This window comes from Chanos chanos, chromosome 7 (genome assembly GCF_902362185.1).
Source record: "Chanos chanos chromosome 7, fChaCha1.1, whole genome shotgun sequence".
NCBI lineage: Eukaryota > Metazoa > Chordata > Actinopteri > Gonorynchiformes > Chanidae > Chanos > Chanos chanos.
In genome coordinates this window covers 32,791,394-32,816,889 of record NC_044501.1, presented here as the reverse complement: position 1 = coordinate 32,816,889, position 25,496 = coordinate 32,791,394, and the positions used below count along the sequence as shown (strand labels likewise).

General features: G+C 41.4%; 2 protein-coding genes across 2 annotated transcripts; one reads left to right on the top strand and one right to left on the bottom strand.

The window, feature by feature from the left end:
• The first annotated feature begins 363 nt into the window (after window positions 1-363).
• tnk1 (tyrosine kinase, non-receptor, 1) lies at window positions 364-7,675 on the top strand. Its single transcript, XM_030780496.1, has 13 exons — window positions 364-520; window positions 821-891; window positions 990-1,178; window positions 1,459-1,611; window positions 2,142-2,419; window positions 2,689-2,815; window positions 3,023-3,169; window positions 3,343-3,437; window positions 4,457-4,657; window positions 5,197-5,267; window positions 5,626-6,098; window positions 6,853-6,948; window positions 7,336-7,675. Exons 1-13 carry the CDS (start codon window positions 364-366, stop codon window positions 7,489-7,491), a joined length of 2,214 nt encoding a protein of 737 aa, XP_030636356.1. The 3' UTR covers window positions 7,492-7,675.
• A 3,219-nt stretch (window positions 7,676-10,894) lies between these two features.
• LOC115816965 (phospholipid scramblase 2-like) lies at window positions 10,895-18,036 on the bottom strand. The gene is made up of 9 exons (XM_030780163.1): window positions 17,981-18,036; window positions 17,117-17,185; window positions 14,617-14,844; window positions 14,352-14,437; window positions 14,160-14,202; window positions 13,580-13,800; window positions 12,255-12,416; window positions 11,729-11,890; window positions 10,895-10,992 (listed from the first exon to the last, which is right to left on the bottom strand). Exons 2-9 carry the CDS (start codon window positions 17,127-17,129, stop codon window positions 10,933-10,935), a joined length of 975 nt encoding a protein of 324 aa, XP_030636023.1. The 5' UTR covers window positions 17,130-17,185; window positions 17,981-18,036; the 3' UTR covers window positions 10,895-10,932.
• Between the last annotated feature and the right edge of the window lie 7,460 nt (window positions 18,037-25,496).

Genomic DNA, 25,496 nt, shown 5'->3' with positions numbered 1-25,496 from the left:
GTTATTTTCCTCACCTGCTGTTCATTAATGCTAAGGTATGTCTGACCTCTTTGACCTCTGGTCTTGTACTCAGTTGTGACTCCGCAAAGCAGTAATGGTTAACAGTAGTGCACTAGGATACAACACGACAGCACTAGTATAGTTAACCTCTCAGTACTCATTACAGAGACTGTGTCTTCACTGCTGCTCATGAGCCACCACACCACAAGTCCATGTGAAATGCTTGGTCTTTATCCACACCGTAGAGGTCATATATGTAAATCATCTTAACGTGAGGGCAGAATGAGAACTCAAGTATGTTCGTTATTCATTCTATTCATCCTTTTTACGCTTAGTTCTGATGTTCTGGATAATGTAACGCTGATGGATCAGGACACTCAGTGGCTGTACCAGCTTCTTGCTGAGGTTCAACTCGAGAAGTTCTACCACCGTGTTCGAGATGGACTTAACGTGACACGTATCGAGCACCTGGCCTATGTGAAGGAATCTGACCTTGAGCAGATTGGCATCAGCAAGCCAGGTCAGTGCGGTCAGGTGGTAAGCCTGAAGAAAAGATAAATGAAGCTAGCTAGTGATACAATAATGATATGCAAGTCCCAGTGCTCATTTCATGAAAAAAAAAACTTTTTTTCTTACCGATATTCCTGTGTGCTGTAATTTAGTGAGCAATATGATCAATCATCTATGAATGATGTGCAGTTGGTACATCTATTCTCTATTCTTAATGTGTAGGAATCAAGGTGCATTTGAGTAACAAGTCTAAAATCATTATGCATCGGTCGTGCTGTTTTATGTGTGTGTTACCTTTTTGTGTGCACAGGACAGCGAAGGTTATGGGAAGCTGTCAAGCGCTACAAAAGCAACGCGCGGCCACGGTCATGGATGGCTAAAGTATGACACTCTCTCGCACCCTTCCGGATCTCTTTCATCCATTGTTCATCATCATTGGTGAACTCACCTGTCACTCCACTTTGTATTTATACCTGCAGGTTTTCAGTGGCCGTGGCCCAGAGGGTGGTGACCAATGGAATGGCAGTGGAGCAGTTCAAGGTTCCGAGCCGGGGCGTTCATTACCATGTCTAATTCAGGACAGTGAGCTGAATATGGGAGAGAAGTTGGGCTCGGGCTCGTTTGGGGTCGTGAGGAGGGCCGAATGGCAAACACCCACTGGTCGAGTTGTAAGTGTCAGTGCTTTGGCCTCAGTTGCATCCCATTGACAGAATTACAGGTGGAGGGTTTTAGGATAAAAATGTACCATCCATGAGAAGAGACAATCAAAGAAAGTTATCTTTGTCTTCAAAGCTAGAAGATTTTGTGTTGAACTCGACTGGTTCATCAGCACTGACTGGTCATCAAGAATCACAATGTTTAAAATGTCGCACGTTCGTTTCATTGAATTTCATCCTATCTCACTGGCATTTGGGTGATGTTCTCCTCTGCCCTTCACTTTTCTCCCAGTTGCCTGTTGCAGTGAAGTCGTTAAGGAGCACTGTCTCGAGACAAGCAGATACACTGTCCGACTTCCTTCAGGAGGTCACCACCATGCAATCGCTGGACCACGTAAATATCATCCGCCTCTATGGCGTGGTGCTCACACAGCCTCTTAAGATGGTGAGTAACTCTTTAGTCAGCAGCTAGTTAAACACGGTCAAACGGTCAACAGGGAGACACCTTGGCTCCGTCTTGTCCGATTCCAAGCATTTGATAGTTTTTGCTGTCTTCATTGATGCTTGTGAGTAACAATGAAACTCAAGTTTGTGGACTTTCCCCGGTATATTTCAGGAGAATTTGTCAGACATTTTTAATCCTGGTTTCCTGCAACCATCATATTTTCTGCGTAGACCACAAATCCCTGTATTATGAACATGTCATGATAGCTATGTGGTTCAAGCTTTCGCATGGTCCTCAGGCAGTTTATTATTTTATGTGGACGTTGGGGAAGATAACAGTTGTCAGTAGCTGGTGAATCTCACCATTACTCATGAACTGATGAGCGTCAGCATTGCTTACTAAGTTCAAGAAACCTCACTGAGTAATGTCTCAAATTTGCCAACATGAACACTATTTTTGTATGGACTACTTCTCAATAGCCTTAATCTGACCTGACCTCATTCCTTCTCACACTTGTCACGGTGACGTAGGTAACGGAGCTGGCATCTCTGGGCTCTCTATACGACATATTACGAGCTCGCCAGGGCGAGTACCCCCTGGCCCGCCTTTGGCTCTTTGGCACACAGATCGCGGCCGGAATGGAGTACCTGGAGAGCCGGCGTTTCATCCACCGGGACCTGGCTGCCCGAAACGTGCTGCTGGCCTCCCGCGAGCTGGTGAAGATCGGAGATTTTGGTTTGATGAGGGGTCTCAGCCAGGAAAAAGACCACTATGTTATGACGGCGCACAAACGCATACCTTTCGCATGGTGAGTGGAAGAGAGATTTGCCCGGATATATCGGAGGGATAAAGCTCGTGGTTGCGGTGCAGGTCTGTCACGTAAATAATTGTGAGATGATGTCTGTACGAGGTCTTGAGCAATTCTTCTGTTTCTCAAAATGTTCTTGGGTGGATGCCCAGAGAAACTTTGCTGGCTCTGCCTGCAAAGGTAAATCTCCTCTTTATCCTTGTAGCTTAGCAGAAATACTTGGTTTATGTTTGAAATATTTGAAATATTCTCACTCTATCTCTCTGTAGGTGTGCTCCGGAGAGTTTGCGCGTGGGCTCTTTCTCTCACGCCTCGGATGTCTGGATGTTCGGCATCACGCTTTGGGAGATGTTCACCTATTGTGAGGAGCCATGGTTTGGGTTGTCGGGCAGACAGGTGTGTTTTGTGTGAACATTTTACCTTCATGTAAATGTGAGTTGATAATGTCTAAGTGTAAGCCATTGAAAGAGGCAAACATTACACTACATGGTATATGATTTTTCTCTCTGCTGGTACATGGAGACAGAGATGAATCAATGTTTATCCTTTATACTCTCTCAAATACTCGTTTGTCATCTAAGTATCCCATTCCTGTCCTGTCAGATCCTGTTTCGTGTGGAGCGGGAGGGCGAGCGCCTGGAGAGGCCCTCAGACTGTCCTCAGGAACTGTACGGCGTCATGCGTAAATGTTGGGCCCTTAACCCTGGCGACCGGCCCGCTTTCGCTCAGCTGACTACGCTGGTGGCTGAGGTCAGTATGTAAAGGGTAGAGGGGAAGCGTCTCTCTTAACAACTGGTAATATTTAGAAATACTAGTGAAACGTTCAGAAAAGAGAAGACTGGGGAGTCTGCATTGGCATATTACTTAAAAAAGCTAATTTTTTTTTTGTACCCCTCTACCTCTCATTCTCTCTTTCTCATCAGGCTCAGCCCATGGAGGTACGTGCGGTGAGAGACTTTTCAGAGCCTAAGAAGCTGACTCTACAGACCAATGACCTGGTGACCGTCATAGACCACGGGTAAGGAGGGGGATGGGGAAAGAGTAAAGAGTACAGAGAATCAGAGAGAGAGAGAGTAAATATTAACCCACTGTTAGCCCCCTTTTACACTCTTTTATTGCTGAAGAACATTTCTACCGTAATTTGAAGCAGAATCTTAAACCTCCTGCTGCCTTTTGATCTCTTGGAGAGGGTTTTTTTTTATTGGGTCCACTCAGGAACTCAAAGAATTTCAAACTTATCTTTAAAACTTGGCTCCAGTGTCCCACAATTCTTTCACTCTTCTGTTTCACTTCATTGCCCACTAGCTGTTTTTTTTTTTTTTAATGTATTTAAAATCATTTGCCAACACCAATTAGTTTCATAGACTTTTGACAGCTGTTTGTACTCCCCTAGGAAAGATTTTCTTAAATGTTCATTTCTTGTGATATCTCGGAGAAGGATTTAAGCAGGGTTTTTGTTTTATCATGTTTAGAGCACCAGTGATTCTTTTAATATACTATTTGTCATTCAAATAAACAGTAACAAAGTTTTAAAAATGTTATATTCCACCACGTATATCAGTTCAGTTTGTAGCAGGACAAATGATGATGCCCGAGGGTTGTGGATGCTAACCCATGCTGGAATCCCAAATCTCACTCGGCCTTCATGTTTAAAGTCCATGTAGTAGCAACAGCCAATGCAATGTCAGGGCTCATTCACACAAGCAACAGACCCACTCTTTGCACTGTACTTGAGGGAGGGAGGGGATAATCTGTGTTGCCCCTTTTTCTCAATTTGTCTTCCATTCTAATCTGCAGTTTTTAATTCTGAGACTGAAACTTATTCTTTCTTTTAATCACCAAATGCAACAGTATTGAGCAAAACGCATCCTGCGCGGGTTTAATACACGACACAGTATTGTTTTCCTCGTGACCGAACGATTCAGTATTCTAAGCGACAGTTGGCAACCCCACACAGGGATATTATGTCTCCACCATACATGCTGTGTTTTGGCTCGACTAAACGCCTGGTGGTACGCGCTGTTTCCTCTTTCCCAGGTTGGAACTCTGTGAGTGGAAGGGACAGAACCAGACGACACTGGCCGTCGGGTTGTTCCCCGCGACGCTGGCGGCTCCCTCCCTGACTGTCCCAGGAGGACCCTCCGTCATCTCCCCACCTGTAAGGGGAAGCCTGCAGCACACAGGGCACGGTGACGTCAAACCAGAACGCAGCTGGGGCACGCCAGAACGTATCAACGAGTAGGTCACAGTTTTTTCCGCGCCGGCGTTTTGCTTTTTGCTCTCGTGCTGACACGCGGACATTCTGTTTAGTTAGTTGGAATTTTTTTGTTGTTTGTAGCTGTCAAAGCCGCCATCTGTAAGATCAGCTTAAGATAATTTAGCAACACCTCTCGGAGTCTGACTGAGATAGCAATCTTTACATGTGTAATGGTATCGTGGAATCTGGTCTTACCGTCCGCCCTGGTGACGTGTGTTTTTCTCTGACTCCTTTTGTCTCTAATACAAAAAGATTTTCAATGTGACCGTGCACCTACTTGAGTTAGGTGTTATATTAACTAAGCATTTGTTTGTTATTTTCTCTGAGGCTAATGATGTGTAGAAGGGGAAATCCAGGAATAAACCATGAAAAAATGTCCTTTTTTGTGTATAAATTACCCATGATTGCTTACTAAATAAATAACTGTGATATGGTCATTTCTGAGTAAATTAGTAAATTGATTTGTTGCTTTTTGGGACCCAGTCCTCTGACTTTGACTGTTTTTATCTGACTATTTTAGAAATACAGCCTGGAAAATTCCACTGGCAAACAGGGAGAGAGTGGAGAACTCCAATCTTAAGAGAATGGCAGGTAATGGTAACAACATTGCATTTGTCTCAACCGACTAAGTTTATGTGCAACCAGTAATCCGTTATGTCATTGGTCTGAGTAATGAAGTTTTGCCCATTTATTAAACATGTTCATTTATCTTTACAATTTAATTTTTAACTGTTTATTTTTTAATTTGTATACAAGTTGCTCCTGGAGGTGATAATCATGCTTGAACAAGAGCCCCAGATATTTGATGATATCCATTTCAGTGTATGAATAAAGACAGTCGTCTGGAACAAACATTGCACGTCTTTATGGTTGTATACTTGTGTTCGTAATTCTTTGAACATGGACATCTTTAGTCTGGTGCAATGTCTGGTGTCTTCGTGATCCTCAGGTATGTCCCGGAGTCTGGAGTCGGTTCTGGGGGAGAAACCCGACAAGGCTCAGGGAGGAGTTGGAACCAGGGTCGAATTACGGAGACCCGCCCACCCCCAAATGAGCCAGGACCCTCGGAGATTCAGCGACGCCCTCCTTGTCCTGCCGCCGCGCCCTCCTCCCCCAAATTTCAAACCTATCAATCCCCAGATGATGCCGAGAAATCGGAGGCCTATGGCCAATCAAGTTCCAGGTCCCTGGGCTCCACAACCTTATCCACACCAGCTGGCCCAGGCCCTCCAACAGCAGGGTGTGGTGGGCACCAACCTGGCAAAGACGGGCCAGCTGGCGCACTCTTCACCTCAACTGGATGACAGCGGGGAAAAAGAAAGGGAGAGAGAACGAGAAAGGGAGAGGGCGAAAGAGAGAGAGAGGGTGCGGGAGAGGTACCCGCCTCAGTTGCAGCTGGACAAGGAGTCCCTCATAAAACAGGTATTTCATCGTTTTATTTTGTATTACGTCAATCACTGGTTTAAGATTAAAATGAAAATCTCTGTGATCTGTGATGCATTTAACCTATCCTTGCACATACCAAAAGACCAAACACAACCACTAGGTGCAGGAGCAGTGGGCAGCACACCTGCACCCGGGGAGCAGTTGGGGGTTAAGTGCCTTGCCCAAGGGCACTTCAGGCACGGATGTTTTCCTGCCAGTCCTGGGAATCAATCTGGCAACCCTTCGGTCACAAGCCCGTTTCCTCTAACCCTTAGGCCATGGGTTGCCATTAACGTTGCCCTTTCATTAACATCAAACTTGGCCAGATGTACTAAATATAGAACAAGTTTTAACAAATATTCAACCAAGCACTACCTTGTCATAGTGCCTCCAATATCTAGAACTTGTGGTTTGAGTTGCAACAGTGCTCAGTTTCCTGCCTGTTTATGATGATTCTCGCCATGCGTGTTACCTCACGTGACACCAAAAACAGGAAGTTCTTTTTAGCTTTTATCCATGTTTGTTATCTTTCATTCATAAAGGAGACTTATGGGTATTCAGAAAAAAACTGGCTGAATTTCTGTGTGCTAAAAATGGCCAATGGCCAAAAGTGTGATGCGATATGGCTGTTTTTGTTGTTGTTGTTTTGTTGGTCTTGTTATAATTTTCATTTATCATTCTATGTCAATCTATATCAGTAAAAACAGTCTCTATAGGTCATAAATGTCTGTGCTTCATTGTGATTGGACAGGTACAGGAGGCGGTGCATGGGGTGACCAGTGAGGAGGTTCAGAAAGCATTACATCGCAATGACTGGAATCCTGTGAGGGCGGAGCAGCAGCTCAAGGTAACGGGGCGTTCACCTCAATTCAGTTCTATTCAGAAGTACCCTTGCTTTGCCTATGTGAATTCTCCAACTTGTTCTCCAAATCCAGCTCAGTCCTTTCTACTCTTTTGTTCATTCACTCATTCATTCATTCATTTGGCCTATCTCTGAATGTCCGTTCTATCTGTATCTCCACATCTCCAGCCATTTATTCATTCTCTTCTGTTTTTTTTTTTTTTTCCGCTTATCCAGCTTCATCTATTCTTTCTACACATCCCCAGCCCTAAGCCCCATGCTCTCTCTCCGTCCTTAAATCCAACGTTTACGCTGCCTTTCGCATGAATCTGGGGCTCATACATCGCTCTCATTCGTTTATTTTCCCATCCTCCCCTTCTTTCTCTGAATCAGACCGATCAGCTGTTTTTCATGAACGTGTGCTCTCGGGAGGATTGCCACAAGATCCTGTCCCGGTACAAGTGGGACCTGCAGCTGGCCAGCCGTCACGTCCTCCGTAAGAACAGGGACGAGCGGGAAGTCTACGACAGACGAGCAGAGAGAGTATAACGCAGGCTGGAGAAACTCCTCATCGGTGAACTTTAAGGCCTAAGCGCGTTTTCCTTCAAAGTCTCACATTTTATGAGAGTTCAGGTACTTCAGATTAGAAGATGCTCAATTCCTTCTCTTAGTTCCTCAGACTTTTAAGCGTGACGTCGAAGCGAATGCGTGTTTGCCCTCGTCAGAATGGAGAAATGCGATTTTTATGACATTGCTTTGAAGGAGTTTTTGGTAAAAAAAAACCAAAACAAACAAACAAAAAAAAAAAAAGAACGACGTTAAAAGAGGACCGCTTGAATGGATAAAAGACGTATGTTCATTTTTCGCGATAACAGTTTTACCGTTTACAATTTTGTAGAACACAAAAAGAGAAATATGTTGACTATTGCTGTCCAGGTAGTCCTGAGATATTTTTTTTTTTTTTATCTTGATGAACTTGTAAATATTGTATTAACACGGTTTGTATCTGTCTAATAAAGTAGAATTGATACAAGCTGCATCAGTGCTGGTTGATAACGTGGAGGGAAGTTGGGAGTGAAATATTGAAAGTGGTCAGGGACAAGTTTACAGTCCTGTAATTTGTGTAAGGTGACGTCACATGAATGTGGTGTTCCTCATTTTGAGTTTCATTGACCCTTTTGTTCTGCTGGGTTTGTTTTGTGACTAGCCTCCATGTCATAGGCATGTTATCGCAAGTGTGTTACCTTAAAGTACAATAATTACCTAAACGTGTGGGTGACTTATTCGATCATTTTTAAGAATGCTGAAATGTGTATCGTGTGGACATGGAGTATTCTCAATATTGTGCCTCCACCAGAGTAATCTGAAGTTTATGGTCCTTGGTAAATTCTTGGCTTTACTTTAAGAAATGACTGAAATGGAGCTCTCGGCCTTTGTGGGCTGGGAAAAGAGCCACACCCTTAACCAGAGTTAAAGCATTTAAGGCTGAGGGAGGAATGTTAACATGAGTCAAAGCCCCTTTGTGTGTTCGCATCATTCCACGTGTGTTTCCAGATGTTTCCACTGGGTGGTGTCTTTTTTTTTCTCTCTCGCACTGTCTCAGCCAGAGATTCAAAAAACACCGGTGCATGAACTCGATCTAAAGCCACTTGCTGAAGGGAAGTTGCAGAAATACGACTTCCTCAAAAGCAGAGGTTTTATTTTAATGACAGGTGTTTCCATCATACAAATGAACTTTGTCTGTTTTCTCTGATACTCTGTTGACAAATGGTTGTTCCGATTTAGAAGAGGTTACGGCACATGCTTTCCATTACAGACTGGGTTCGCGCGTTTAGTTCACCAAGGTCCTACATTCAAATGAAATGATGTATATGAATGGAATATGGAGAAAACCAAAATCTCATTGCACAACACACACAAATGCACACACCCATGTACAAATATAAACAATGACTCAGCAAGGTGTCCTGCAATCCCCGGAATGCGGGCTGGTTGAGTCATTATCGTCTTCAGTGCCCAAAAAAGATTTACCAAGCCAGAGTAATTTACCAGTGGAGCACTGGAGTATTTACCAATTTAATTCAAATGATCAAGATACACTGAATGATACATACATACATACATACATACTGTACATTGCATTAGAGAGGAAAATGCACCAGTGACATATGTAAAGCTCAACTTAGCACGTGAGCTAATTATGAAATATTAATTCAGAATAAGCCCTGTGATGGACTGGCGACCTGTCCAGGGTGTTTCCCTGCCTTTCGCCCTATGAGCGCTAGGATAGGCTCCAGTACCCCCCCGCGACCATGATTAGGATAAGCAGCTTAGAGAGTGAGTGAGTAATTCAAAATAAATGAAAAGATCATCTGTGTATACAAAGTACAATGTATTTTAGACCCCAGTTTCTTCCATAAAGACACACCCATGTTATCCAACACAAGACAATCACAATAGACTTTACATGACAGAGATATTTCATCATTCTGGTTCCATTCAAAAGATTAAACATAGTTCATCGTAACAAGAAAAAGATGATGGCATCGCAGATCAGAGACTGCCTCCAGATCTCTGCACTTCTACAAACCAAGGTCAAAAACATGCACCTCCCCCCAAAAAAGGCAGAAACGCTGAAACGCAACAAAACAAAACAAATACCGAAATGTTGGCTTTCATCGTGTAACATGTGTCTCTCAAAATAATCTATCAGTTAGTTGTGGTTCTGATGTCTATGTCCTCATTATGAATCTACTTTAAAAAGAAGAATTTATATAATGCTCTTCTACAGTGATGATAGATCCACACCCAACAGAGAGGTCATCTTCATTTGTCTCCTCCAGTGATGCTCTCGTTAACACAGTCATGTCCCGACATGTTTGGAGTGGTGCGCGGTCTCCTTTAGCAGAGACAAAAAACGTACACGTGCTTGAATAGCCCCGTGGAGCCTTGCTGCTTTCCACACCCTACAAACGGTAGTTAGAGTTTTCTTGGCATGCTGTCATCCACCACACGGAGGGAAAAAAACTGCACTGTTTCAATGGTAACAGGATTTTCCTGGGATTTTCCTGGTCAAGTTGTGTGTGTGTGTGTGTATGTTATTCTTTTCCCCCCATCCCCTCCTTTCTCTTTCTAGGTCAACGTTTCCTTCTTTGCCAATACAGACTGAAAACTCTGCTTGACACAAACTTTTCCTGTAGCTCACACAGGCACACAGACTCCTAAATCCTAACCCCAAACACTGCAATCCCTATTCATTCCTTACTGGACTACATTTAATCCTATCTAATCTTAAAGTTTACCTCAATTTATACCATAATTGGGAACATGACATAACATAAGTGTAGTAAGTATAACTATGTATTTATATACTGAGATCATATCTGAACTACTTTAGCACTGTTGATTCTATTTTACGCCTAAATACCATAGGACAAAGGCCATGGCAGTTATAAAAGTCATGAATAAAACTATGGACGAAACTGTATAGAAAGAAAAAAACACTCAGTAACATAAAACACTGACATAACTACGCTGTTGTTAGAGAATGCTGTAAAAATTGATATAAATGGCTATGTGTTGAAATGTATTAGTACAATGTAGAGTTATAAAATAAAGTCACAGTGGAAAATGAGCCGAGGCCTCTGGTGTGTCTGAGAGGGCAAGAGCTGGAAAAACAGGTTTGTTTCCATAGACAACGAAACGCGCGCATACAAACTGCTTTTTTCAAACTTTGGCTGTATCAGTTAAAGATTTCTTTTTGTCTTTTTAAAAATCCTCTCACTTCATTCTTCAATACATGCAAAAGAAAGTGCATAAAACCTGGCAGGATTTTCAAGGAAGTGTTTTGCTTCTAAAGGTGGTCATTAATTAAAAAAAAAAAAAAAAAGAGAAAAAAAAAACGTTTTCAGATTAAGGAGGTATGAGGAAAGTCTCTATTTCATCTTTCTCTTTCTCGTTCTTGCTGTTCCCCCGTCCTCTCTCGCTCTCTTAAGAGAACACGGTGTTGCGTTGGTTAGTATCTCCAACTTTTTCGAAGAACATGAAATCCTGTGAGAGGACAAAAAAAATGAGTCAGTGGAGATTCATCTCAACCAAAAGAAGAGGGAGACGTGAGATTTTCAGCTGATATAACCGAATTTATGAGAACGTCTTGCTCCATACAACTATGACCATGTCCATATTGTCTCTGAATTACCCATGTACAGTATAATTGCTTTAAACTGGTTTTAATCTTGAACATCGTATGCAGCTTAAAAAAAAAACAAACAAACAGTGGATGGTACTGATTATAAATGATGTGTTTTCCATGTCAGTTGCTCTCAATCTTTTTTTTTTTTTTGGTTTCCTCAAAGACGGACTTTGACACGTACCCCCCCATGCGGGTGTAAAGAAAACTTGCGATAGCTGATATTCTAACTAGCAAACCAAACTGCCTGTGGAGACGTTATGAGTGCTTTGGGCTGTGAAGGAGTTGAATAGGTATATTAGTGGAACATTCATTCAGAATTTGGCTACTTGAATAGGACTGATATTCTGGGTTCCTTTCACACTTTGTACAAGTTCCTTGGCGCACCCCTGAAACACTGCTGTGTACTCCCTGTGGTACGTGTACCCCAATTTGAGAACCACCATTCTATATGACCGAACTTGCTCTTTAAACTTGGGCATCTCCTCTCGCAGTTTTTTTTGACACGGGCACATTGTATATGTACAAGGATTCTAATCCTTACCGATCTATCATCTTGGACCCTTCTGAAAGATAGTGTGTGAAGCAGTTACTTACGATAAGGAAACAGGCGCCCATCAACACGGCCTTCATCTTCACGTCCATGTCCAGAGGAAACTGGATGCCAAAATTATCTGTGTCGGTGAAGACCTCTTTCAAAAGGCCGCTCCACTGCTTGCTGATCCGACCAATGGATTTCCCACCATCCTTTCCCTTCAGCTACGAGGGAAAATAAATACAAAGAAGTTGAGCGTCTATAAAGAGGAGAACAGGACCTCTGTAGACCTTATTCTGTGAGGTTCTCGTGTGCCCGAGAGACAGAGGTCCAGTTCTTGAGACACGCTGAGTGTAAACCTCAACTCGAGACTAATGTCTAATTTGTACTTGGAGGGTCATAGTAGGAACCACAGTTTTTCATTGATTTCCTGTGCTGTGCTGTGCTGAGTGCACTGGGATCAACGCACTGATGCATTCCAAACTTAGTTAAATTGGCCTCGCTATCCAATCAACAACGAAAAATCTAATTTTCTGTCCGCTGCAAAACATCCTCCCCAGCCGCTTGCTCAGTTCCAGCAACGCTCACCTCAAAATTCACGTCACCACAGCAGTTGCAGGCGAAGCACGGACCCTCTAGCTTCATCAGGGTCTCTCTGGATGGGCCCTGGATGGAGAATCTGGGATAACAAGGGTGCCAGTCCTGAACCACATAGCCTATGGTGGTGCCAGGGGGTGCCTGAACTTCCAACTGAATAACACACAAAAGCATATATGTGAATGTAAAAAAAAATGTATATGTACACACGCATACACCTATATTACAGTTGGATGTATAAGGAAAAAGACACACGTTATTACATTATCAATATGTTTGCAATATTTGAAGTCATGGAATAGCAATGTATGCTGTGTGGGCCTCACACACTTACATCGACATACTTTCAATTAGACAGTTATTTATCATTTCCTATTTTTGGCTCGTCTCCTGGTGTTATGTAGCTTGAAGTTATAAATGGATCAAATTAATCTCCATGCTGCACAGACACAGATGACCCTGCCGGCTCTGCTGTCTGGCTGCCTGTTAACTCACAGTAATAAAAGTAAAGTGCTTCACATGACACGCAGTAAATCCTGGGTGTTTAACTCTAATGTCCTCTAAGTGTCTTCATATGACACCTCTGAGCCAAGGCCGAGAAAATTAGACAGATCTCAGCGCTCTGATTTGGTACATAGAGAGAGAGAGACAGAGAGAGAGAGAGACAGAGAGAGAGAGAGACAGAGAGAGAGAGAGAGAGACAGAGAGAGAGAGAGAGAGAGCGAGAGAGAGAGAGAGAGCGAGAGAGAGAGAGAGATCCAATCAACTGGGTAACAGAGGAGAGAGTTCAAATCTACAATGTCTCATTCATGGGAGGAAAACAGCTTGATAGGACGCAACAATCCAGAACTTATTTTAACTTTGCATGTTGGAAGCAAACTGAATTTTTGAAACACTGGCACCGTCGTTAAAATATTTTCCTGGAAAACAGGAGGTTTTCTGTAACTCTTCCAAGCCAGGACCAAGGAGCATTTTTTTAGTCGTCTTTGTACTATAACAAAGACAAACCATTTCCAGCTTGTATTAGTAGATGCTTAAATGCAGACAAGAGTCCAGATTTGCTTTTCCATTTCTGATTTCCAAATGCAAAACTAAGGCACAGGTTGCTGGCCCTATGCAAACACTATGCCCTGCTTTGTGCTTTTTCTGTTGTTGCCTCATAATTAGCGGTTGATTTTTACTTGCAAAACAAGCACTCGCTTTCTCTCTGCTCGACCGTAGACACGCAGGCGGAAACAGAAAACGGCAGAACCTCTGGACCAGAGTGCCTGAGTTACGCTACCCTAACTGGGGGAGGAACCGTCTGGTATCGTTACCTCTTGCAGGCAGCAGGGGCACCAACAGGACGCGCATCGGAAAGGGCGTATCAAGCGGATCACCTCGCGGTCCGTGTTGTCTTTGATCTTCATGTCGAAGCTGCGCAGCGAACCACAGCAGTTACGCGTGCAGCAGTCGTTTTTCTCCTTAGCCTTGTAGATCTTCTGACCCAAACTGTTCTTAATTTCATATTGGTTATTTGTCTCGAAACCGATGAAAGCTGCCGAAGACATGAGAGAGGTCTGTGTTTGACTGCTCTTTAAGACTTCACTGTTTAAATTACAACGCTTTTGATCCAAATCCCATCACAGAAAGTGAATGGCTTTGGCATGAACAACAAATGTTGCTAGCCTTTTACAGTACAACCAAAGAAAGCAGCTTTACTTTTGTTCCTAAGTAAGCATGCAAGATAGTTTTGATGTGAAAAGAGCCTAACACTAAGCAAAGTTGATGTTGTCTGTTTTCATTGTGCTATTCATGGTCCATTTGTGCAGAATTTCCTTGGAAAAAAAACCAAAAACCAAAAAAAAAACTTAGGGTCATATCACTTTAGATTAGACACAAACATTTCAGACTCACCTTCCAGCAGCTCTACTTTCTGGTGAATCAGGATCTGGTCAATCTGTGAGGTAGCAGAATGGACAAGAAAAACAGTCGTGTTTTCAGAGGCCAAAACTCTGGTTAAACCACTCTTCTTCAAATGACTACAGATCATAAAAGTGCTGAAACGCTCATAAGAAGAAGAGACAAGAACAAAGCATGATAATCTACCTGAGTTAAATATTCCAAACCAGGGGGGACACCGACAGGTAAAGCCGCTGGTGCAGATGCAGCTGCTGGTGCGGAGGGAGGACCACCTCCAAATGCAAATATAAATTACAGTTAAAATTACAGTAAAATATTACTATTTGGTTCTCATTCAGAGAAAGAAAATGTATACATTACAATGAAATGAATAAAGCGAGGTGAAAACTATCATTAAGAATATACAGAGTCTTAGATTACTGGAGCTGATTGAACAGGGCCTGCTTTTTACCTCCATATGCAGGCACTGGACCCTGAGGTGGTCCTGGGCTCACTGGACCAGGTTGATACATGACTGGCTGTTCAGGGCCAGGGCCAGGGTGGTAACCCACATTGAACCCTACTGGAGGGGGACCTTGACTGGGATCCCCATATCCACCTTGAGGCATAGGATAAGGGGGAACAGAGTAACCTCCTTGTTGGGGCATAGGGTATGGGGTTTGATTTGGGGACGGATACCCTGAAATAAATAAAAGACAAATGAACGTTATGGACAGACATAAGTGCATTCAAGTCTCACATACAGATATGAGATTATTAACACGCATTTGACCCTGAATTAACTATAGTATATCGCCCAATGAATGCCGGGACAGGCTCCGCGACCTTAATTAGAATAAGCGGCTTTAGATAATGAATGAGAGAGTGACAGCGTTACAAGTGTATAAGTGTGTTTGATTATTTTTCAGCTGCTTTCCATGGAAAGACTTGCGCAAAAACCCATGGATGTCATGTCAGCTTAGAACCTCTTTCAAGTTTTTGTTGCATTGTGAGTAACTTTTGCAATTTGACAAGGATTGTGGGGGGAGGGCGGAGTTTCCATTAAGTCAATGAGCAATTCTCTTTGTAATGTTCACAGCTATGCCAAAAAAAATGTAACCCACCCTAACAGATAAGCCAGTCAGCTTTCAGTGGAAGTTCAGTATATACGTGCATTGAATCAGACAATGAGTTTAGAAAACTAGCTCCGTCACTCAATCCATCAAATGTTCTCATAGACATAACCATCTACTTGTTGAAGAATTATGCTCAAACGTGTCATCTTGTGAAAATTTCAAGCTTTCAGATTACACTCTAAACCACTTGCTAGAATATTCTGTATGCAGGTCGAGTTTTCTTCCATGAAAATGTTTTGTGAAATGTCACATGACAACAAGTAAAACTGAAACAACTGATTCAGTTCTGCATTGGAAGCTCTCTACAGTATACAGTAGACATACAGTATATATGTAGACATCTGCTGCTGTTGTGCTTGTAAAGTAAAGGAAATATTATAGGTAGCCCTGTATGCTGTCATCTGTGCGTATATCAAAGAAACGTTAAACAAAGCATTGCATTGTGGAAGCACCCATTTATTTCACTATAGTACATGTCAGGGATGTTGAAAGAGTTCTTGAGTACTTGTGGGCATGCTCAAAAGCTTGCCTGAATCATATGGAAACTATTCAGGGTCAGTGTGGCACAGGCCTGCATGGAAATCTTTTACTCCTCATAGACAATGTTACAACTTTAAAGCATTTGAAATACCTTTTTTAAGGCATTTTTTTTAGTATTACATATTTTGAATATTACAAATAACCGTATGACACCATGGAAACTTGCTTGCATGGTAACACGGACTTTATTAAAAATGAAATCCATTGCTCCTCGACAAAAGGCCAGAATCGTGTTTGTCTGGTCAACACTGGCTTGCCAGAAACTCTCCTAGAGCATCAGGTTACTGAGAAACCGTGAGAGGCAAAACAATGCCTCCAAACATGATTCGAATGGATTTTTAGAATGACTCTACAATGTGCTTAGGGACAGAATGCAGTCCAGTCAAACAAGAGTGTGCCTGTTTGTGACTGATGACATTCTGGGATACAATGGTGTTTCTCGGGCAATTGTGGTATAGATAAAGGCTGGTGTCCTACACGACATTTTTACTCTTTATCTGTTTATATTGAAACAGATAAAGAGTATTTTTCTTATCTGTTCTGTAGCTAACCATGTGTGACAGAATTATGTATATAGCCATGTATGTAAATGCAGACCGTAGACCCTGTTAATGATGAAATGTAAGTACACTGAGCATCAGGACTAAAACTTATCAAATCTTTAAGAGGCCACTCTTTGGGATATTTTGTGTGAAGTCGTAAAATGACACAACGACACAGTTTGGGTCGTTGTGTCATTATCACAATATTAACACAAGAGTGAATCCTGTCGACACAAAGCGAATACAGTCTGCACAAAAGGACAGATGGAGAGCAGTCCGAGATATCCCTGTTCAGGAAAGGCACACAGGATACTGACGACTGTTCTCATCCTGTACTTGACTGTTTTGTATGACGTGAATATCCCTGAGCTGTGTTTCTTTGGTAAAGATACCCACTGTGTGCCATCATGTCATTTACACTTTTCCATAAAATTTTTAAAAGAGTGGCCTCTTATGTTTAATGTTTTTTTTTCTGACATTCTGTATATATTTTCAGAACTTCATTCTCAGAATTATCAGAATTCCTTAATAATTCAAGAATTCCTTTTTTTAAAAAAATTACATTTAGTGCCCAATCTGTGCAGTTTGGTCAAAGAAGATGTTATCTCCTCAACCTTAATTCTAAAACCTCAATCAGTGTGTACTCTCACAGTAAGAGATATCAACAAATAAACAGTAAAAAGCAATCAGCTTTCTTTGAAATGCAAGAAAGGAAGCGAATATCCTCAGATATAATAGATAAACCTCGGATTACCTGGTCCTGACATCTTGAGCTGAACTCTGAGTAACCCAGGGAGCGACTTCTCAAAGAAATGACTCTATGCTAAATACAAACAGAGAAAGAGACATATTTTATGGAATAGAAGAAAATCGCAAACAAGTCAGACGGGGAGAGACATGCTGTTAAAGCAGATGGCTAAAATATTTGTTGAATATTGGGAGCTTTCATACAGTGTACAGATACGGATGTAAAAGACCTGTTGACACAGGCCGAGGAAATGCCCCCCGCCCCCACGTGGGTAAATTTAGCGTAATTCTGCAGTCGATGCCGTAGATTGAGAAATACTATTTTTGTGGGGGAAAAAACAGTATACGTTTCATTCTTAGCTATTCAACGATATTTTTCAGAGGGTGAAGAGGAGGACAGGAAGCGGTCCTTGGCTTACTTAAGTTTTTATGACCCCAAACATAAACCCACGCCCATCAACCCCTGCCACCATGCGGGAAAAAATAGACTACGTAAATAAATAACAGAAAATAACAAAATTCTGTACGTTGTGGAAGTAAACTTTGAAACCTGTTAATTATGTTAATTAGATAGTTCTACGTATTGTCGGAGATTTCTAAGAAATGTCATTTCTAGTTGTTTTGTCGTTTTAGCTCTTGAACAGTTTCCCTTGAAACACTCCAACGTACACCTAATTAGTAGATCTACGGTTAGGCTAATAGGTGACTGGCAACCCCGTTCTTTTGAAACATGTATTGTATCGCTACAATCCTCTTGCTTTTTTAAATCACGAGTAAAATTATACACACCAATAAGTGCGACATGCAAACATCAGTATGAACACACACGACCGTAAACCTGAACAAGTATGTGCTTTCATGAATATCTCACCGATGGAGTGATGAAACGTCCAACGAGTCGTAACAGTTATAGTTCTTCGAACCTTACGATTCCGTATCGCTTCATAAAATAATAAAGGGTAGCCTAATTAAAATCAATAAAGATTTTTTCTTGACTTTCGATTTGTGTATTCCTCAAGCAAGAATTTGATGTTTGCGGCTTCGAGCTTGTTCAGCACACTCCGCCCAAACATAATTTCTTCAAAATTCCCCTCCCCTAAGTCTGACGTATTTAGATGAGTAAGTCACAAGATGTCGTTTAACTCTAGATTACGCTTCTTTGCTAAAAGTGTGAAAGTCCGTCAGTCAGGAAAACCACAGGCTTATTCTAGCGTTTCAGTTTCTGTGAATGTGACTGTATAGGCGATAGACTTGACTCCTCTCATTACGCTTCGTCGTGACTTCTGAATTGTCCGAATTCTAGAAGCCTACTCGTTGTAACTGCTGTGTTCATCATTGATGAAGTGTTGCTGTCTTTACAGTGAGGCAGTAGTAGATGTATCTTTTATCAACATGGAACGGTTAATTGCTCATAAACTAGGTGTTCAGCAGCTGTATGCATGGCTGAAAAACAGTCTCATCGGATACTGGACGGTGACGATTACTTTGAGACGTTTTGCTCCTCACTGAATTGTGGATCGGATCGCACCGTGATCTATGCAAATTGCAGTAGTAATGTTTAGAGGGCAGACAGATAAATCAGATTTACTTGTCAAAAAGTTTAAAGATATATGTATATAGACGTTTTGTCATACGGAAAGGCATACCAAATGTGCATGGGTGCGCCGTTTGCGCGGCATTTGGCTAATTTTCACAATCCCATTATTAGTTCACGTGAACATTTCCGTTGAATGGTAATTTTGCGCAATTTCTTCAAGTGAAGGCTACTTGTGACCTTATAGGCGCGCTGCATGTGCGGGTTACGCTCTAATAACATTAATCAAATCATAACATGCAAATAGGCTTTTGTAAAAACTGTCGTACAGTCCTTCACTTTATCTATAAAATTACCATTGTTCCCCCAATGACAGAAAGAATCATTCAGCTTGTAGCTGTACCCTCGGAAGTCACAAGGCGTTCGGAATATGTTTTATGGTAATAATTTGCCAAGCCACCGCGTCAGTTACCTGTTGCTTCTTGGATCCGGTGAGGTGACGCTCTACTTATCCTTGACTTTGTGGTTCTCCGAATCGCTGGGCGGGGTTGCACTTCAAATGATGACCATAGTTTGTCCTCATGGGAATAAACGATCGTGCAGATGTGTGTGTACCATCTGTACCATTCGCTAAGAGTGACAACATCAGATCAAGCCGGGGTTTTTTTTTTGTCTATGTATGCTTTTCCCCGTGTTTGTTAACGGACTCATTCGAGTGTAATCACCGAAAGAACACACTTCTACAAAAATAATTTCTTTAGGGATTTATAGGCCTATCTTTCTGAATGTTTCCCGTTTCAGTCACAAGGCCCAATAAAAGCATCTGCAATCGCTTAGTTGCAGCAAAAACATGCCCCAGTCTAGCCTATGTTAAGTGATGGAATAGCTGCTCAGAACTACAGGTCAAAATGTTATTTGAAAACTTTTACAAAACTGGCTACAGAAGCTATCCACCTGATACAGTCAATACATTGTTGACAAAGCCATATTATGTTAAATAACTAGAATGTAGAATAATTAGCAGGTAGGCCCAAAGGGAAAATGCTCATAGTGTGTGTGTGTGTGTGTGTGTGCTCACTAGTATTAGGATGGGTTAATTGCAGAGGCTCCATTTCACTGCTCAGTGTGTGTGTGACTTCTTCTGAAAAAATAGAGTAGAAATAGAAACTAAAATAACAAGTCAAACCGATGTATTTTGAGTGATTTTCCACTAGTGGGTGGTATTTCAGTCATCTTGGCTCCAGCAGATAACAGTGGTACAGTTTGTCTCTGAGAGGAGCCTTCATACACAACTAAGTCATACGAAGTTATTTAATTTTTAGATCTTCTTACTTTTTACGTTGATCTGCTGTTTAATGGTAAACTTTAACTGAACCATCTTTTTAACGGTTCAATGTTAAAACTTTTACTATGTGAAGATGCTACAGTTGTGTTCATTTCAGTCACTGATTTTCCTGTGTTTATACAAATTTATATCTCTGTCATAACATCTCCTGGGGTCAATTAAATTTGTAAATATATTTTTACCATCACATCATGTGTATTTTTGTAGAATTCTCAAGAACAGAAGGTTATTAGTTATTTTAGTTTTTGCTTGTTGAATACACCTTCTAAAGTTCCTGTGGCAAACAAACTGTCTTTGCAAAATGTTAAACATTAACCTTAATAAAATACAGAAGAGTGTCTACTAGCCATGGGAACCATCAGAAACTGCATATTTGTGCTCCAGTTAAGCATGAGCGCACTTGATTCAGTTAATCAAAGGCGATTAATTTAAACCTGGTGTTTCATTGCATTACTGTAATTCCACAAAACTGCAGTTGTCAAGATTCTGTGCACATGCAACAGACCAACTGACAACACATAGCCATATTAATACTTTTCAGATTCAGTTTTACAAATAGAGAGACATTCTTTATAGCGATGTTGCTAAGAGAGCTGATACCCCTTCTAATTTATGACAGCTTGCCTTGTGCTATATTTGGCACCAGGCTTCAGTCAGGGTACTTATAGGGCAGAGAGCAGGGGGTGGGTGGTAAAATGGAGGGTGTGTGTGTGTGTGTGTGTGTGTGTGTGTGCGTGCGTGCGTGTGTGAGTGTGTGTGTGCTAGCAAGTAAAGCCCCCTCACCCCCCCAACACACACACACACACACACACACACACACAAACATTGCTCATTAAAATAATCTGGGACGCCTATCTCGCCTCTGCCCTGGCTGACAGACGTCTGGGCGGGACTCAGAAGCCCAGAGTAGTACGGCCAAGCGGAGAGTTTATTTTCAATACGCTTTATCTTTCAGCAGCTACTCTATGTTTGGTGGTCCCAGTGGCCAGAAATAGCATTAATTAGGACTGGGCAGGAGAAGAGGAAACGTGAAAACGTGTCGGAGCGCTGGTAGGCCATCCACAGAGGCCTCTCTCTCTTCTTTCAGGTCCTTATGTACGAATGTCTGTTGATACTACATCCAATCCCAGTGTTCCAGCATACCTAGATCCTTTGGCTGAGTGTGTGGTTTGGATAGCGATCCACTGCTGAAATTGAGCGAGACAAGATTATCAGATGCTGTATGCGGCCACACACAGAGAGAGAGTGTGTGTTGACTGTCTTACCTCTTGAACCCTCCTCATGTCATATGAAATGCCTCAGGTGGAAATGCACATGCTTGGTTTGTGTCACAATGACAGATAATTATTTTATTCGGATTCTCAGTCAGTTAATCTTGATGTGCACGTGGCTGCTTAATTCTTATAGCGTTCAGCAATGATATTCCATAGATGAATGCTAAATACCATTACACCGCTTGGTTCTGGAGATCCTGAATTATTTCTTTATTGTATTATGATACATTTTCAATATATAATTCGAGGAAGGACATGTCAACCTGACACAGGTCAACCAAGATACGTTTTTCATGGAAATATCAGCAGATCTGACGAATTGTGCTCCAGAATGTGTGGCCGATCCCATAACAATGCACAAACTCAAGGGGTGACCTCTCTGTGGGCCCCATCCAGTTCCATCCAGATTCTTCTGGAAGTGTAAACAATGTAGCATCCATGACGATGCTCTAATCACGTCTTCATCTGTGTTCTTCCTCCGTGGAGTGGTAGGTGGGTGAAGTCACACAGCACGAACACACACACACACACACGAACACACACCCCATCCATAATCATCTTGTCATCCTTTGTACATATAAACCCACCCCAAGGTCATGTCTACAAATACCCAATGTGTCCATGCTCAAGACAGAAGACGGCGGGTTCACACACACAAAGAACTGACTCAACCAACTACTTACTGGTAGCTCCTGAACAACTGGTGGACTGTCATCCAGGCTTAGCTGAAAAGGTAATTTTGGAACTTTAAGATCATTTTCATATGACTCTTCACTAGAAGGTCAATCAAATTGCAATTTTGGCCTCTGCGTGAATGTACTGTGGCATAAATTTAATTGTCGATTTAAAAACAATCGTACATTTGAAATGAGAATTTCGCTTACACCCACGCAGCAAATCCTACATCAGAGCAAGTTCAAAAAAAAATTTGGCCGATTTCATGCGTTAATATTAAACTGTGTGTGTTAATGTGTTTGTCTAGATGTTTTGCTCTAGGTATCTGCTACCGATCCTGGCCTTTTACCTGTTCATCGATGAGCTTTACGCTTTCCTCTTGCCCGACAGACTGCGGTTTAGACGAGTAAGTGTCACAGACTTTTCACACTCAGAGGTTCCCATGCTCTCACAACTTCAGACAGATGCAAATGCGGTTTTATTGACTGACAGTGCTTTTATATAGCTGATACATTATCATTTTATTATCGTTACTGCTGATAAATAGTCGGTATCAGCTATAGCAGGATCACATGATTTATTATTTTATTTTCATTTGAGAATATTTTCATCGCTTTTGTTATCACCTGTTCATCTACGTATGATTGTCTAAATTATTACTACTAGTGATACAGTGGCTTTCACTGCAGCATCAATTATTACATTAATTGCTGCCATTAGGAAATCAGTGCTATTTAAAACCGGTCCGATAATGTGATGATTTCTCATATTCTCTCTCTCTCTCTCTCTGTTTAGGACACTAACAGGCTTGACCAGGATCTTCCGCCATTCCTGTCTGAGCTCTCTGATCTCACTGACCTTTTCCCACCTGATGCGGGGGTGACGACCCGGGATTGGGGGTCACGTCATTCCCAGCACTCGAACTTCCATACTCCCCTGGAGTCCCGACTCAACGGTCAGGTCCAAAACAACCACCGCCACAAACCAAAAGACAAGAGGTAAGTACCCAAACAGACCAAGGAGGTGACATCGTTTTAAAAGAGAGCTCTAAGTGCATCACACAGTGGTCTTAAAGATCCAGAGCAATGATGTATTGTATTAGTTGTATATAGCACAGTGGCATTATTTGAACATCATTGCAGAAATGACGAATATATTCATGGCAACATGAAATTACAAAAGATTTATTCTAATATCCGACATCCAAAGAAACAACTGGACTGCCTGTATCCAGGTCACCGAGTCAGCAGGAATCGATTTAAATATATAGTTTAATATTTAAATTTATTTAGAGTTATATAGAATCGTCCTTTCTCTTCCAATAGGAGAAGAGTAACCGCCCCTCTGGACCCCATCGGTGGCTCCTTTCTCTCTCTTCGAAGCAGAAAGGTGAGTGGATGTGATGGAATAAAACGAAACAACAAAAAGCAACAACAACAACTACAACAAATGGATAAACCCTTTTCAGTAAAGCAAAACACTGAATTAAAACAGTCTTACACCAGACTCAAACCGAATTTATACGGAGCAATCGTATTCTGCTGCTGCGATAGTCACTGAGGACTCATTACAGCAGGTTATGGGTGTGCTCGTTTTTTGTAGGATGCTTGTTGTCCTCTGCGATGTATAAAACGAAAGAGCATACATGGTGGTTGAGGGTGATTTCCTCTTTGTATTGCAGGATGAACCAGAGGAGTCCTGGGAACGCCATGCCGAGTAACCAAAGAAAAACAAGCTTTTCTCTCTTTGTGCACCATTATGCTGATTAACTTTGTGTCTGATATTAATGTCTCAGTGTTGATGTGATATTTGGTAGATGTTTCTTCTAATTTGCTTTGGTAATGACTGTGCAGACATGTTGTTACTTGAGTTGCTTATTCAACTTTAAAATAATTTGTAATTTATTTATTAATATTTATGTCTATCAAGTAAGTGTTAAATAGCGCCCTCTAGCGTTTACAAACTGACAGGCACAACGATTTGTGTGACCGCCGGATGAAATGCAAACGAGATTTGAATAAAGTGTTTTAAGTACCTGAAGCGACTCATTTTCTCAAATCATTCGAAACGATATAAAAAAAAAAAAACATACAAAAAACAACAGACAGGATCCCCCAATAAAGAAAAGATTTATTTATCAGGCTACAGTTAAAGAAAACAATATCAGACGCCAAAAATATAACATTTGCTTGGCTTTTCTTTTTGCTTTAACATATGTACAGTTCTCAAATGACATGGTATTTACAGTGTAGAACAGGGGGATGCTGGGGGGTCAGAGTGTAAGTTTTGGGGATTTTAACATTACCCCCGCAGTTCTAACAAAAATACTGGAAAAGAAAAACAAAACAAAAAACAAAAAACAAAAACAAAAAAACTAATATTAAACAAAATAAAGAGAAATCACCACAAATCTTACAGCACAAACCTCCTTTTCTCTACACATCCAACAGATCCAAGTTTCCAAACAAGTTTCGAATTGTAGAGCGAGGATAATAAGATTTTAATATCTTGGAGTGATGTCCACCACTTTTCCAAAAATATTTAAAAACAAAAACATTATTTAAAAAAAAAAAGAAAAAAAAGTAATTACAACCAATCTTTCAGATTTATTAAACAAACTGACACGAATCCTAAATATAACCTTCACTTAATATGTCTCACAAAACTGAAACTTCCTCAAAATGAAAACAAAAAACAAAACCAACAGACTCTAAACTGTTATACTTAACACAAAGTGACAAAATGTAAAAACTGTATAAATGTTCTGGAAAGGGAAGAAAAAAAAAAAAAGTCCAAATTTGAAAGTTGCTGCACTGAGGTCCAAGAAACATTATACATAACTAAATAGCTTAAATAGCAGTCATAAACTGTCCCTCTCTGCTGCAGAGTGAATTTCCAGCTAAAGTTCCCTCTCTCTTGCGCATTATGTTATATGGACATGGTAGCTAAGTGCTAGTTAATGATAAGCTTGAAACAGAGTCAATGTACATCAAACCATTATGTTTACATTGGACTGCACAACAAAGCTAAAGGAATTAGCATCTGGCTGTTCCGCTACCAGCTGCTTTTGTGTGTCGCGCAATCTGAGATGCTCTGGTGATGGGGGGAAAAAAAACACACACACACAAAAAAAAAAAAAAACCTGTGATAACAAACGAGAAAAGACAATAAAGAGAAAGGCTCATGATCTGGAAAGAAAGAAATTTTTACTGTATCTGAAGGTAAAGAAGGATATGTTCAAAAAAAAAAAAAAGTAGGCAACTGAGTAAAGAACTGAACGGTGGAGTCTCACGAGATGGGGAACCATGAGCAGAGGAGAAAAGGTCATTCACATCTGCACGATGTGTTCCTCCTCAGCACCCCGGACAGAGAAACATCAAACACATTACAGGTGTTGGAACCTTAATTAAACAACATTTGCTGAAATGAGAGAACTCTATCGTTAAAAGGTATAGTAAATGCTAACTGGACTCACAGGCCAGTCTTATTTCAGATGTATTCCCCCCCTCCCCCTCCCCAATTTGCGTTGAATCTTAGACTGGTCGTGTAACTCGGAGTT